Consider the following 14,408-nt stretch of genomic DNA (forward strand, 5'->3'; position numbering starts at 1 on the left):
TGGGCTGTATAAAGAGAAAGGTAACAATAAGTCACAGGTCTCCCCTATGCTGTGCAGTCAGTCTATGTCAGCCTGGGAGAGGAGAGGAGAGGGAAGACCAGGGAGACATACAGACTCAGAACCAACCAGGCACATGGGGCACTGAGCCCTATATCAGAACTTCCACCACCGCCTACAACTCCACAAGCCATGTATACTGGAGGGACAGACAACAGGCCAGATCCAGAGACAGGGATCGTTGCCGGTGGCCCCCCACAGACGGTGAGTCAATGACGATCTACAGACCAGCTCTGACCTTCAACACAGGTACAGTGACATGGGATAGGACACACAGAGACTGAGAAACAGACTGGGAAAAAATTAGTTCTTAGGTTCATTCACTTGTTTTTTTTATGTTTGGGTTTAGTTTGACTTTCTATGATTTCCGTCATTGACTCAATGAGCTGCATAAGGCCATAAGCAAACAAGAAAATGCTCATCCAGAAGTGGCGTTCCTAGTGGCCGTTGACTTTAATGCAGGAAAACTTAAATCAGTTTAACCTAATTTCTACCAGCATGTCACATGTGCAACCAGAGCAAAAAAAAACTCTAGACCACCTTTACTCCACACAAAGAGATGTATACAAAGCTCTCCCTTGCCCTCCATCCGGACACTAATCTGGATGCTTATAAGAAATCCCGCTATGCCCTCAGACGAACCATCAAACATGCAAAACGTCAATACAAGACTATGACTGAATCCTACTACACCCTACTACATCCTACTACATCCTACTACTCTGACGCTCGTTGGATGTGGCAGGGCTTGCAAACTATTATGGACAACAAAGGGAAACCCAGCCGCGAGCTGCCCAGTGACGCAAGCCTACTAGACGGGCTAAATGCCTTTTATGCTCGCTTCGAGGCAAGCAACACTGAAGCATGCACGAGAGCACAAGCTATTCCAGACGACTGTGTGATCACGCTCTCCGTAGCCAATGTGAGTAAGACCTTTAAACAGGTCAACATTCACAAGGCCGCGGGGCCAGATGGATTACCAGGATGTGTACAACATTTTCAACCTCTCCCGGACCGGGTCTGTAATACCTACATGTTTCAAGCAGACCACCATAGTAACTGTGCTCAAGAATGCCATGGTAACCTGCCTAAATTACAACCGCTCCATAGCACTCACATTTGTAGCCATGAAGTGCTTTGGAAGGCTGGTCATGGCTCACATCAACACCATCATCCCGGAAACCCTAGACCCACTCCAATTTGCATACCGCCCCAACAAATCCACAGATGACGCAATCTTAAACGCACTCTACACTGCCCTTTCCCCCTGGACAAAAGGAACACCTATGTGAGAATGCTGTTCATTGCCTACAGCTCAGCGTTTTAACACCATAGTGACCACAAAGCTCATCACTAAGCTAAGGACCCTGGGATTGAACACCTCCCTCTGCAACTGGATCCTGGACTTCCTGACGGGCCGACCCCAGCTGGTAAGGGTAGGCAACAACACATCTGCCACAAGGATCCTCTACACGGGGCCCCTCAGGGGTGCATGCTTAGTCCCCTCCTGTACTCCCTGTTCACCCACGACTACGTGGCCAAGCACGATTGCAACACCATCATTAAGTTTGCTTACGACACAACGGTGGTAGGCCTGATTACCGACAACGATGAGACAGCCTACAGGGAGGATGTCAGAGACCTGACAGTGTGGTGCCAGGACAACAACCTCGCCCTCAACAGGAGCAAGACAAAGGAGCTCATTGTGCTACACAGGAAAAGGAGGACTGAACACATACCCATTCACATCGACGGGGCTGTAGTGGAGCGGCTCAAGAGCTTCAAGTTCCTTGGTGTCCACATCACCAACAAACTATCGTGGTCCAAACACACCAAGACAGTCGTGAAGAGGGCACGACAACGCCTATTACCCCTCAGGAGACTGAAAAGATTTGTCATGGCTCCTCAAAAAGTTCTACAGCTGCACCATCGAGAGCATCGTGACTGGTTGCATCACCGCCTGGTATGGCAACTGCTCGGAATCCCACCGTAAGGTGCTACAGAGGGTAGTTTCGTACGGCCCAGTACATCACTGGGGCCATGCTTTCTGCCATCCAGGACCTCTATACTGTACTAGGCAGTGTCAGAGGAAGGCCCCAAAAAATTGTCAAAGACTCCAGCCACCCAAGTCATAGACTATTCTCTCTGTTACCGCACGGCAAGCGCTACCGGAGCGCCAAGTCTAGGTCCAAAAGGCTCCTCGACAGCTTCTACCCCCAAGCCATAAGACTACTGAACAATTAATAAAATGGCTACCCGGACTATTTGCATTGAGGCCCACACACTGCTGCTACTGGCTGTTTATTATCTATGCATAGTCACTTTACCCTTACCTAGATGCACATATTACCTCAATTACCTCGACTAACCTGTACCCCCGCACATTGACACGGTACCGGTACCCCCTGTATATAGCCTTGTTATTGTTATTTTATTGTGTTACTTTTTTTTACTTTAGTGTATTTAGTAAATATTTTCTTAACTCTTTCTTAAAACGGCATTGTTGGTTAAGGGCTTGTAAGTAAGCATTTCACTGTAAGGTCTACACCTGTTGTATTCAGCGCATGTGACAAATAAAATAGTATTTCAATATTCATGCTACTCTAGAGAGGTGGCAAGCATCTGCCTATCTATCTCTAGGCTTTTTAAATTACATAATGGTGACATGTAGCTCTGTTTGAGTGGACCCTGGACAGGCTGGAGGTCTCCTACACGGTTTACCAGAATGCTATATAACCTTTTATCACACACCGCTCAGTTTAGGATCCGTTTATCTGGAATCATAACTAATCACTTTTATACAGGAGTCATCAGAACCGTCCGATAAAGTGGTAATTAAATCCATCGTACGATGCATTGGTGGCCCAAAAAATTAAGCCTCTAAAGATACACCAGTGTTCTTAGATTTGCTAAGACAAATGTCTGGCAGAATATACTAAGAGAAATACAAGGGTTTATTACCATATTAAATAAGGTAAATGGATGCCAGTGAAGATTTAGTTACGATATGTGAATGGCCCTCTGATAAGTGAATGGTATGTGTACACAGTACAAAACTGAGTAACTTTTTGACCACTTCCTCACTCAGTAACCTACAGTAACCTCTACTCCTTCCTTAGAGAGGAGACACTGAGCTCTTCTCCTCTTCTGAAGAGGACAGTAGCCTGTACTTCACCTACAGTGGAGGTCGCAATGAGATAGAGGTCAGCAACCTGCACTATGAGGTAACAACACCTTTCTCCCACTCTATTCTTTCTCTCTACTCTTCCCAATTTCCCTATGCTCCTTATCACTGATTGTATCAGTCTCAGTTTTGCCTGCCTTTTACATTCTGTCAGTATTGTAATAAAGCTCGATAGACCACCTGAGAGGTGGAGCAAGTACTGGATAGAGCAGAGTAGCTCTGAAGCTGCCACCACCTTTGTTTGACCGGTATGGTCTGTCGTCAGAGGATAAGACACAACAAAACTCAACACAGATATAGCAAAAAATTATCTTTATTTAATATACAATTTCATATTTTTATGAAATGCTAGGCTACCTGCTAAATTCCTGTAGGCTCTGTAACCCAATCAGGATTGCTGCAATGAGCCTAATAAGGTGTAAGGCACACGGCTATTAAGTGGGGAGGCAGGTAGCCTAGTGGTTAGAGGAGGCAGGTAGCCTAGTGGTTAGTGTTGGGCCAGTAACTGAAAGGTTGCTGGATTGATTCCCCGAGCTGACAATGTAAAAATCAGTTGTTCTGCCCCTGAACAAGGCAGTTAACCCACTGCTCCTAGGCCGTCATTGTAAATAAGAAGTTGTTCTTAACTGAATTGCCTAGTTAAATAAAGGTCATGTTTTTTTAAAGAAAGTGCGATAACTCACTAAAAAGTGACACTACACACACAGTAGTGAGATATACGTTAAGGAGAACTGATTGGGTTACAAGGTTCTAGTACTACTTCACTGCAAACCGGGCCAAGCCCAATGAAATGTAATTGTACAAACATGCACATTCTCTGCACACATGGGCATAATAGCCTACACACAGTCCTGAGACCCACAGTCCAGAGACCCACAGTCCTGAGACCCACAGTCCTGAGACCCACCCACAGTCCTGAGACCCACCCACAGTCCTGAGACCCACCCACAGTCCTGAGACCCACAGTCCTGAGACCCACCCACAGTCCTGAGACCCACAGTCCTGAGACCCAACCACAGTCCTGAGACCCACAGTCCTGAGACCCACAGTCCTGAGACCCACACCTGATAATAAAGACATAGAACCCCCCCCCCCCCCCCCACTTTGAGCTACATGGTCTGCAATTCTGTTCGACCCACATAACCCACACTGTATTTTAAAAACTATACATTTAAAAAGACTAGGCCGACGAAAGAGAACATTGACATAACATTTCATATCAGCATGCGTGTGGTTTCTCTGTCCTGATAACGCATTGCACTCACCTTAACGGGGAGACGTTGTCATTCGCTGCTGGGTAGGGCAGCAGGTGATGAAGACAGGAAGTGAGGCGGGATTTGCGGAACCGGATAAGATAGTGGGGTCGGTAGGAGTGCGAGCCACCTCTCCTGCTTTTGAGAATAGACCACGTTTCGCGTTGTAGCGTGTTCTTGGACATGCAAATTAATAAGCTATCCCATCAGCTGGGAGTGCTATGCATTTTTAAAAGTTACATTTACATATGGAGCACTCCAAATGAAAGACAATGGACACATTTACAAAACTCCTAAAGTGATGGTTATAAAATTAACCAAAACTTGTTTCTCACAAGTGTAGCAGGTTGTAAACTCCGCAAACAACGTTTCCACTGCAAAAATGAGAACAATAAATGACTGTAATACCTGCATTAACAGAAATGTATGTAACCAAATGACTGGGATAAACAGTACAAGGCCTACTAGTAGCATGTAATGGGGAATTGATAAAACGAAACAATCAAAGGGCAAACAATATATACAATGAAACAATGAATGTGCTAGAATTGGCGGGAGACAGCGGAGCACATTCTAGAGGGCTGAGTGCATTCCTCCCCTTCTTCTTGACTCAACATTTTGAATTATATTCACACATATTAGATGCTTTTCACTGACAACCACAACTCAATAATCAGCTAAGCATATTGCCAGGCATAGGCCTACACACTTGTGATTTGAAACAATCCACAGCTATAAGCTAATGATCCTCTGTGGCTAAGTCAAGCTCTCTGGTAAAGTATTTTGAATTATTTCATTTTGACAGAAGTAATTATATAATTTGGGCAAAACATAAATTTACTTTAGGGGAAGGCAGCATCCTAACAGTGCCCTGTGCACCCGCCAACTTTGCTTTCTAATTCGCAAGCGGCTGAAACCAGAGATCTGTATATAATGACAAGTTGCTCATGTCTCCACCCTAACAATGCAAGTAGTTGTCCCAAAGGCGGTAATGCAGGCGATAAGCTTAGGTCTGCATATGATACCCATAGAAACGCATTGGATTTATTCAGGACCGATTTTGGCGAGTGAGCCCTCTCGCTTCGCCGCTTCCTCTCTGCTGAAACTGGCGAGGGAAACAGCGCCCCTTTGTCTTACTATATGTACCCCATGTATCTGATGCTGTCTGGCCAGAAAAAGTATGACATGCTATACCCTTTTTGTCCGGACAGCATCAGATACAGGTTCTACACATACGGAGACAGAGGGGCGCTGTTTCACTCGCTCGGATGCTTTATCTGAGATTGATGCGTCTTTCTTTCCGCGTGCGTCTCGGTCAAATAAATTATCAATATTTTATTTGGATGGGCAAGGAGGTACGGTAGGGCGGTCCGGGCCCTGCCCATAACGCCGGCCCTGCTCTACCTTATATCAGTTTCTCACAGAGTCCCAGGCAAAGACTTGCAAGCAGGCACAGGTGCGAGCAATTAGTTTACATGTACGTTTTTGTAATTTAACGGACGCTCTTATCCAGAGTGACTTACAGTGGTTCATGATTTAGTGACATCCTCCCTTACAAGCTGTCCCACAGCTTCACCACAGTATCAAAAAGTCTAATGTGTGTGTGTGTGCCTGTGTGTGTGTCAGGTGGACACGGCTGCTCAGATCCCATGGTATGAGAAGCTCTCAGAGTTTAAGATGCCCTGGGAGATGAAGGGAGACAAGCAGACAGCCATAAACAAACTCAACCTGCGAGTCCGCAGTGGCCAGATGCTGGCCATCATCGGCAGCTCAGGTACATACACAGCTACTCTCCACAGGAGGCAGCACTAATCTTAGCTCTGTTTTGTCAACAACTGGCTGTACTTCTACATGAGAAAGATAGGATTCAAGATAATTTACTCCAAATGGTAGACAGCACAGTAGGCCTAAAACAAAATTGTGTTTTAGGTAAGGGGTTAATTGTTACAAATAGTACAATTTGCCCCCACTACAAATCTGAGTCTTGTGAGAAAATACAACAATAATTATTGTCATCAACTATACCAATCAAAAGACCTCTTCTTACTGAAGAAAATGATATATTATTAGATATATGGGGAATGTTCCACAGGTCAATATTCAAAAAAGAGAGGCGGCAAGAATATTTCGAATTCAGCCTGAAAAGCAACAGACATATTTATGGATTTAAGCAAAACTTCCTAGGCATGTAGATACACTAACCAAGCAGAAGCACATTGAATAAGAGCTTTCTAAGCGGTTTCTAATGTGTTATTTAGTTGTTGCTTTGTGCACTGTGTTACTTTGTGCCCAGTGTCGCCTAGTTACAGTTTGTTCCAATATCCAAACTAGCATATCACTTCGAATGCATTCCCAATACATAGCTTAATCTAGTGTGGATATTCCCCAAACAGTTATGGTCTGATGATGACTATGCAAAGATATGCCCTATAACCTCTTTCATATCCTGTCCCTCCACAGGTTGTGGAAAGACCTCCCTGCTGGACGTCATAACGTGTCGTGATGAGGGTGGCTCCATGACGTCTGGCCAAGTGCTAATCAACGGGCAACCTAGCAACCCAAAACTGGTGAGGAAGACCATAGCCCATGTCCGCCAGGACGACCGCCTGCTGCCTCACCTTACTGTGAGGGAAACACTAGCCTTCGTGGCTAAGCTACGGCTACCCACAAACTTCAGCCAGAAACAGAGGGACCAGAGGGTAAGCATTGGTAAACTTCCCAGGTCATGTCACATGGGACGTTATAGCAGTGTTCTTCCCAATCCCCGGGACTCAGAGGGTGTACAGGCTTTTGTTCCAGCCCAGGACTAACAGACCTGATGTTCTGTTCCAGTCCAGGACTAACAGACCTGATGTTCTGTTCCGGCCCAGGACTAACAGACCTGATGTTCTGTTCCAGCCCAGGACTAACAGACCTGATGTTCTGTTCCAGCCCAGGACTAACAGACCTGATGTTCTGTTCCAGTCCAGGACTAACAGACCTGATGTTCTGTTCCAGTCCAGGACTAACAGACCTGATGTTCTGTAAGTGCTGGGCCAGAACAAAAGCCTGCACACCATGAGGACCATCAACGATATTCAACAATGTACACTGAACAAAATTAAACGCAACATGTAAAGTGTTGGTCCCATGTTTCATGACCTGAAATAAAAGATCACAGAAATGTTCAATACGCACAGAGTTTATTTATCTCAAATTTTGTGCACAATTTTGTTTACATCCCTGTAAGTGAGCATTTCTCATTTGCCAAGATAATCTATCCACCTGACAGGTGTGTGGCATATCAAGAAACTGATTAAACAGCCGGATCATTACACAGGTGCACCTTGTGCTGGGGACAATAAAAGGCCACTCTAAAAGGTTCCGTTTTGTCACATAACACAATGCCACAGATGTCAACATCGTTTTAGAGAATTTGGCAGTAGGTCCAACCGTGCTCACAACCGCAGACCACGTGTAACCACGCCAGCCCAGGACCTCCACATCCGGCTTCTTAACCTTCGGGATCGTCTGAGACCAGCCACCCGGACAGCTGATGAAACTGTGGGCTTGCACAATCAATGAATTTCTACACAAACTGTCAGAAAACATCTCAGGGAAGCTCATCTGTGTTCTCGTTGTCCTCACCAGGGTCTTGACCTGACTGCAGTTCGGCGTCGTAACCGACTTCAGTGGGCAAATGCTCACCTTCGATGGCCACTGGCACACTGGAGAAGTGTGGTCTTTAAGGATGAATCTCGGTTTCAACTGTACCGGGCAGATAGCAGACAGAGTGTATGGTGTCGTGTGGGCGAGCAGTTTGCTGATGTCAACGTTGTGAACAGAGTGCCCCATGGTGGGGGTGGGGTTATGGTATGAGCAGGCATAAGTTACGGACAACTAACACAATTGCATTTAATCGATGGAAATTTGAATGGACAGAGATACCGTGATGAGATCCTGAGGTTCATTGTCGTGCCATTCATCCGCCGCCATCACCTAATTTTTCAGCATGATAATGCACAGCCCCAGCGCCAGTTCTTCCATGGCCTGCATACTCACTAGACATGTCACCCATTGAGCATGTTTGGGATGCTCTGGGTTGATGTGTACAACAGTGTTTTCCAGTTCCCGCCAATATCCAGAAACTTCGCACCGCCATTGAAGAGGAGTGGACAGCATTCCATAGGCCACAATGAAAAGCCTGATCAACTCTATGCAAAGGAGATGTGTCGAGCTGCACGAGGCAAGGGGTGGTCACACCAGATACTGACTGGTTTTCTGATCCATACATCTACCTTTTTTTTTTAAAGGCATCTGCGACAGATGCATATCTGTATTCCCAGTCACGTAAAATCCATAGATTAGGGCCTAATGAATTCATTTCAATTGACTGATTTCCTTATATGAGCTGTAACTCTTGTTGCATGTTACTTTTATATTTGTGTTCATTGTAGAACTTAAGTAAAATCATAAACAAGCTCCATACACTCTTAGAAAAAAGGGTTCCAAAAGGGTTCTTTGGCTGTCACCATAGGATAACCTTTTTTGGATAACAATAGGATAACCTCTGTGGAAAGGGTTCTACATGGAACCCAAAAGGGTTCTACTGGGAACCAAAAAGGTTTATTCAAAGGGTTCTCCTACGGAGACAGCCGATAAACCCTTTTAAGTTCTGGATAGCACTTTTTTTCTAAGAGTGTAGGAATTATGATAATAACACTTCAGCTGTTTGTCATGTGACTGTGGCTGCACTGCCTGTATAGGTGGATGACGTCATTGCAGAGCTACGTCTGCGACAGTGTGCCCACACCCGGGTGGGCAATGACTTGGTGAGAGGGGTGTCTGGGGGAGAGAGGAGGAGGGTCAGCATCGCTGTGCAGCTGCTCTGGAACCCTGGTGAGATCTAGAATGAGGGAGGTCAAGTAATGAAGAATGCACCAATATGACTTATTTTGAAATGAGTGGATATGCGTTGATATAATCCAGATGGAGACGTTTGCTCCCCTCAGTGCTGTAATTAACATAGGTACATTTCCTTTATGCAATGTTACTCTACCTGTACTTTTAACTACTTCAGATTATCATTATACCCAGAGCCCTGTATTGAGCACAGTAAAAGGCACTCATCTAATCTCATTCTCTGTGTGCAGGTATCCTGATCCTAGATGAGCCCACGTCGGGGCTGGACAGCTTCACGGCCCATAACCTGGTGATCACTCTGTCCCGGTTGGCCCGGGGGAACCGCCTGGTACTGCTTTCCGTCCACCAGCCACGCTCAGACATCTTCCAGCTATTTGACCTGGTGGTCCTGCTCTCCTCTGGCTCAGCCGTCTACTGTGGGCCCGCTAAAGACATGGTTCCATACTTCACAGCCCTGGGACACCCCTGCCCCCGCTACTGCAACCCCTCCGACTTCTATGGTAGGTTAAGGTAAGGGATATACTGTATGTTGGGTATGAGACGGTCAAACATGTTATGTTCCTTGGCATACACATCTCCAAGGATCTGAAATGGTCAAACCACTCTGACACCATGGTGAATAAGGCTCGACAGCGACTCTTTAACCTTGGGAGGCTGAAGAAATTTGGCCTGTCCCAGAGGGCTCTCACAGTGTTGTACAGGAGCACCATCAAGAGCATACTGTTCTGTCGGGCTGCATCACAGCCTGGTATGGCAACTCCGCCGTTGACCGCAAGGCACAACAGTATGCTCAGTCCAACGCACCATTGGGTGCACACTGCCTGTCCTCCAGGACACCTACAACACCAGGTGTTGCTGGAAGACCAAGAAGATCATCAAGGACCTCAGCCACCCGAGCCACGGCCTGTTCTCCCCGCTTCCATCACTCAGTATTGGAGCATCATAGCAAAAACGAACAGACTGGCCAATAGCTTGTACCCCCAGACCATCAGGCTGCTGAATAGTCAGCTATCTGTTCCCCATGTTCCTCCCGCTTTTGACACAGACGTCTACCCTGCCAGAACCCCAATGGACATTTATCATTCCGAATAGCCACGACTATTCCCTTCTAATCTAGAAAGGAGAAATTGTGAAGTCAGTTGAGTGTATCTGAATGTATGTGTGTACCTGTGATCATGCGTGTGTCCATCCCCTCAGTGGATCTGATCAGTATAGACCGGCGCAGCCCAGAGAGAGAGGCTGAGTGTCTGGAGAGGGCCAGGGTGCTGTCAGCCCAGTTTGTGGAGAAGGTGAGAGGGACAGATGACTTCATGTGGAAGCCAGAGGAGCCAAGCACAACCCTGGAGGCCATCACGATGTGAGTCTCGCTTATGAAACCTTCTGAGACCTTCTCAGAGACCTTCTTAATGTGCTGTTTTTAATGCATTGCATTAAACATCTTATTTTGCTTCACATCATTGTAACGAACAAGTGATTCTGTTTGTTTGTCACCCACACAGCACTCAGTCCGCACCTCAGGAGGAAGTGATCACTATATCCAAACAAAAGGACCGCCTGCCAGGCCGACTACACCAGTTCACCATCCTCATCAGGTAAGATGATGATGCACTTGGGACATTCTGTCTCAGTTTTCTCAGAAATCTTCCATTCACATGAATGCCTGATTTTCGCGAATGGCCGAGCTATGTGCATGCATCTTAAATTAGGATTCATCCCAGTGATCTGAGAGGAGAAACTGCAGTAACGGTGAAAGTGCTTCCTCCTCACAGGCGGCAGGTGCACAATGACTTCCGAGACCTGGTCACTCTGCTGGTGCACGGCTTCGAGGCTCTGCTCATGTCTCTGCTGATTGGCTTCCTGTACTTCGGGGCAGGGGAGGAGCGTCTGTCGATCCAGGACACAGTCGCCCTGCTCTATATGATCGGAGCTCTCACCCCATTCGCTGTGGTCCTGGACGTCATAGCAAAGTGTGAGTGGCAGCCACAGTGACCAATCAGAGTGCTCAGTTGAGAGTGAAAGAATCCATCATGAGCCAATGAGTGTTGCTCCTTGTGTAATTTTGGACATCCGCAGGTCACACAGAGAGAGCTATGTTGTACCATGAGCTGGAGGACGGCATGTATAACGTCACATCCTACTTCTTTGCCAAGGTAACAGTTCACACTACTACCTCTTCACACTATGTGGCCCGAGGGCGATTTTATTTGGCCCCCCAAGTTTTCTGAGCAAAAAATAATTGCATAAAAAATATACTAATAAAATATATATATATACACACACACATATATATATATATATATATCATTTTCATTGTTCTAAAATTGATAATTTCTGAAATCTGTTCCTAAGTATTCCCACGCATAAATAGAGAGGCCTATGTGAACGTATCCCACCCAATGTAATCAAGGTTTGAAATGATTCCGCTTCTGTCACATACGCTATCTGTTTGGGCTTCTTGCAGTTTACAAAGGATTTATAACTATGTTCTGCCCCCTGACCATCCGCTCTCCTGGTCCTCTGTAGCCCAGTTGGTAGAGCATGGTGCTTGCAATGCCAGGATAGTGGGTTAGATTCCCGCTACCACCAATACGTAAAAGATGTATGCTAAATGCCAAAGAAAGAAAGAAGAATTTAGTGGTTCTCAAAATGTTGGTTAACATATGAACCAGTAGGGGTCAGTATAGCTCCATGCTTGCCTGACCTCAGTGAGGATTTCATACTGTTGTGTAAAAACCCTGCAGAGGACACACACTTTTCACAGTGACAAAAGCAATGTAGCCACAGTATTTACATGCTATGTAAACTATGGTCCAGTGTAAGCAGTTGTTAGTGAGTTAATGTTGTTAGTCAGTTGTTAGTCAGTTAATGTGATGTAGAAACATAAATGTGTGCGTACGTCTCAACCAGGTCCTGGGGGAGCTTCCAGAGCACTGTGTGTTCACGTTGGTCTACGGCCTACCCATCTACTGGCTGGCTGGCCTGAACCAGGCCCCGGACCGCTTCCTGCTCAACTTCCTGCTGGTGTGGCTCATGGTGTACTGCAGCCGCAGCATGGCTCTGTTTGTGGCTGCAGCCTTACCCACCCTGCAGACATCAGCCTTCATGGGCAATTCTCTGTTCACTGTGTTCTACCTTACTGGAGGCTTCGTCATTAGCCTGGAGAACATGTGGTTAGGTGAGGAGGACACAAGTCTCTGCTCTGGTCCTCGTACATTTGCCGCATTCTAGGCCTTTTTTTTAATGAAGATTCTATAGGGCCACATGCAATACTAGCAATCCCAATCCCTTAGAAACATATGACAGTTTACATGAGCATGACAATATGGGACCCTCTATCTTGTATGTAACGTGTACTCTGCAACATCTGTGACCTCTGACCTGTGTCTCTCTGAACTGTGTGTCTCTCCTCAGTGGCGTCCTGGTTCTCCCATGCCTCCTTCATGCGCTGGGGCTTTGAGGGCATGCTGCAGGTCCAGTTCAGGGGACTCAAGTACCCCGTCTCCATCGGCAACTTCACCCTCAACATCGATGGCATACATGTGAGTCATTAGATACATAGCTGTCCAGTGTGAGACGACTCCCCTAACCCGGACAACGCTGGGCCAATTGTGCGCCGCTCTATGGGACTCCCGGTTGTGACACAGCCTGGGATTGAACCCAGGTTGTAGTGACGCCACAACGCAGGGCCACTCAGACGCTTTAATCCAAAGCAACTAATAGTATTTTTTTTTTACCTTTATTTAACTAGGCAAGTCAGTTAAGAACAAATTGTTATTTACAATGATGGCCTAACCCGGACAAAGCTGGGCCAATTGTGCGCCGCCCTATGGGACTCCCAATCAGGGCCGGTTGTGATACAGCCTGGAATCGAACCAGGGTCTGTAGTGATGCCTCTAGCACAGAGATGCAGTGCCTTAGACCACTGCGCCACTCGGGAGTCCATAAGTGTACATACACTTATGTATGAGTGGTCCTGGGAATCAAACCCATTATCCTGGAATTGCAACAACATGCTCTACCACCTGAGCTACAGAGGACCAACCTTATAGTATAATGATATCTTTGACCTTTGTTTCTGTCCAGGTGGTGGAAGCTATGGATATGAACCAGTACCCTCTCTACTCCTGCTACCTGGTTCTCATCGCTGTCGTAGTGGGCTTCATGCTGCTCTACTACCTATCACTCAAATTCATCAAGCAGAAGTCCAGCCAGGACTGGTGAAACCATGGTTACAGAAACCAGTCTCTTGTCTCATCCTAAAAGGACTGTAAAACAAACCAATGCTCGTTTCAGTACCACCCTCTGCCATTGGATGGCAGCAAAGTACTGCATTCTGTGTAAATTAGTTTCAATGAGGGATTAAAAAACAAATCTTGGCAAATGATTTGAGCGCCACTCAAGCTTTCACTTGTTCCATTTTACATATTTTTTTCTTCTTTTTGTTTTTACAGTGCTTAATCTTTTTTTTGTATATGTAAGGCTATTAAGCTTAACAATATGTGTACCAGTAGAAGGTCTAGTAAAAGCTAGTGAGAGGTTTAGTAAAGTCACACTGAAAAGGGGTTGGCGTTGTAGATTATGTACGTTTTGCACTGGTGCAAAAGCCTGATAAATGTACAGCGGCCATGTTTTAGATTAAAGGACTAAATCAACTGAAGTACATCCGCTTGAGGTAGGTTCACATTGTGCCCCTTACTACGATTCCAGACATGTAATCATACCCAGTCTAATACTGCCATGGAATAAACCTGTCTTCCTTACATGCATGTATGCAAGAGTTGAGATCTGAGGGATATTGAAACTTGGCATAAGAAAAACTAATATTCTTAATGCAAGTTGATAAGAGGTCAGTGAGTGTCTTAGACTAGTCATAACTGTGTGTGTGTAAGCTTTGCACATCTGGATTTGGGGATTTTCTCAAGCTCTGTTAAGTTAGATGGGGGAGCGGCAGTGAACTGCAATCAAGTCTTTCCACAGATTTTCAATGGGATTCAAGTCTGGTCTTTGGCTGG

At 46.0% G+C, this 14,408-nt stretch overlaps 1 protein-coding gene across 1 annotated transcript; it reads left to right on the top strand.

Annotated features, from left to right (window-relative positions):
* Positions 1-13,780, top strand: abcg8 (ATP binding cassette subfamily G member 8). Its single transcript, XM_014179969.3, has 13 exons — positions 1-261; positions 3,177-3,281; positions 6,121-6,268; positions 6,955-7,193; positions 9,240-9,372; positions 9,627-9,896; positions 10,594-10,753; positions 10,896-10,988; positions 11,166-11,365; positions 11,470-11,546; positions 12,304-12,571; positions 12,808-12,935; positions 13,480-13,780. The coding sequence occupies exons 1-13, from the start codon at positions 190-192 to the stop codon at positions 13,615-13,617; spliced, it is 2,031 nt and encodes a 676-aa protein (XP_014035444.2). The 5' UTR covers positions 1-189; the 3' UTR covers positions 13,618-13,780.
* The last annotated feature ends 628 nt before the right edge of the window (positions 13,781-14,408 follow it).

Source organism: Salmo salar, chromosome 28 (genome assembly GCF_965601325.2).
Source record: "Salmo salar chromosome 28, fSalSal1, whole genome shotgun sequence".
NCBI lineage: Eukaryota > Metazoa > Chordata > Actinopteri > Salmoniformes > Salmonidae > Salmo > Salmo salar.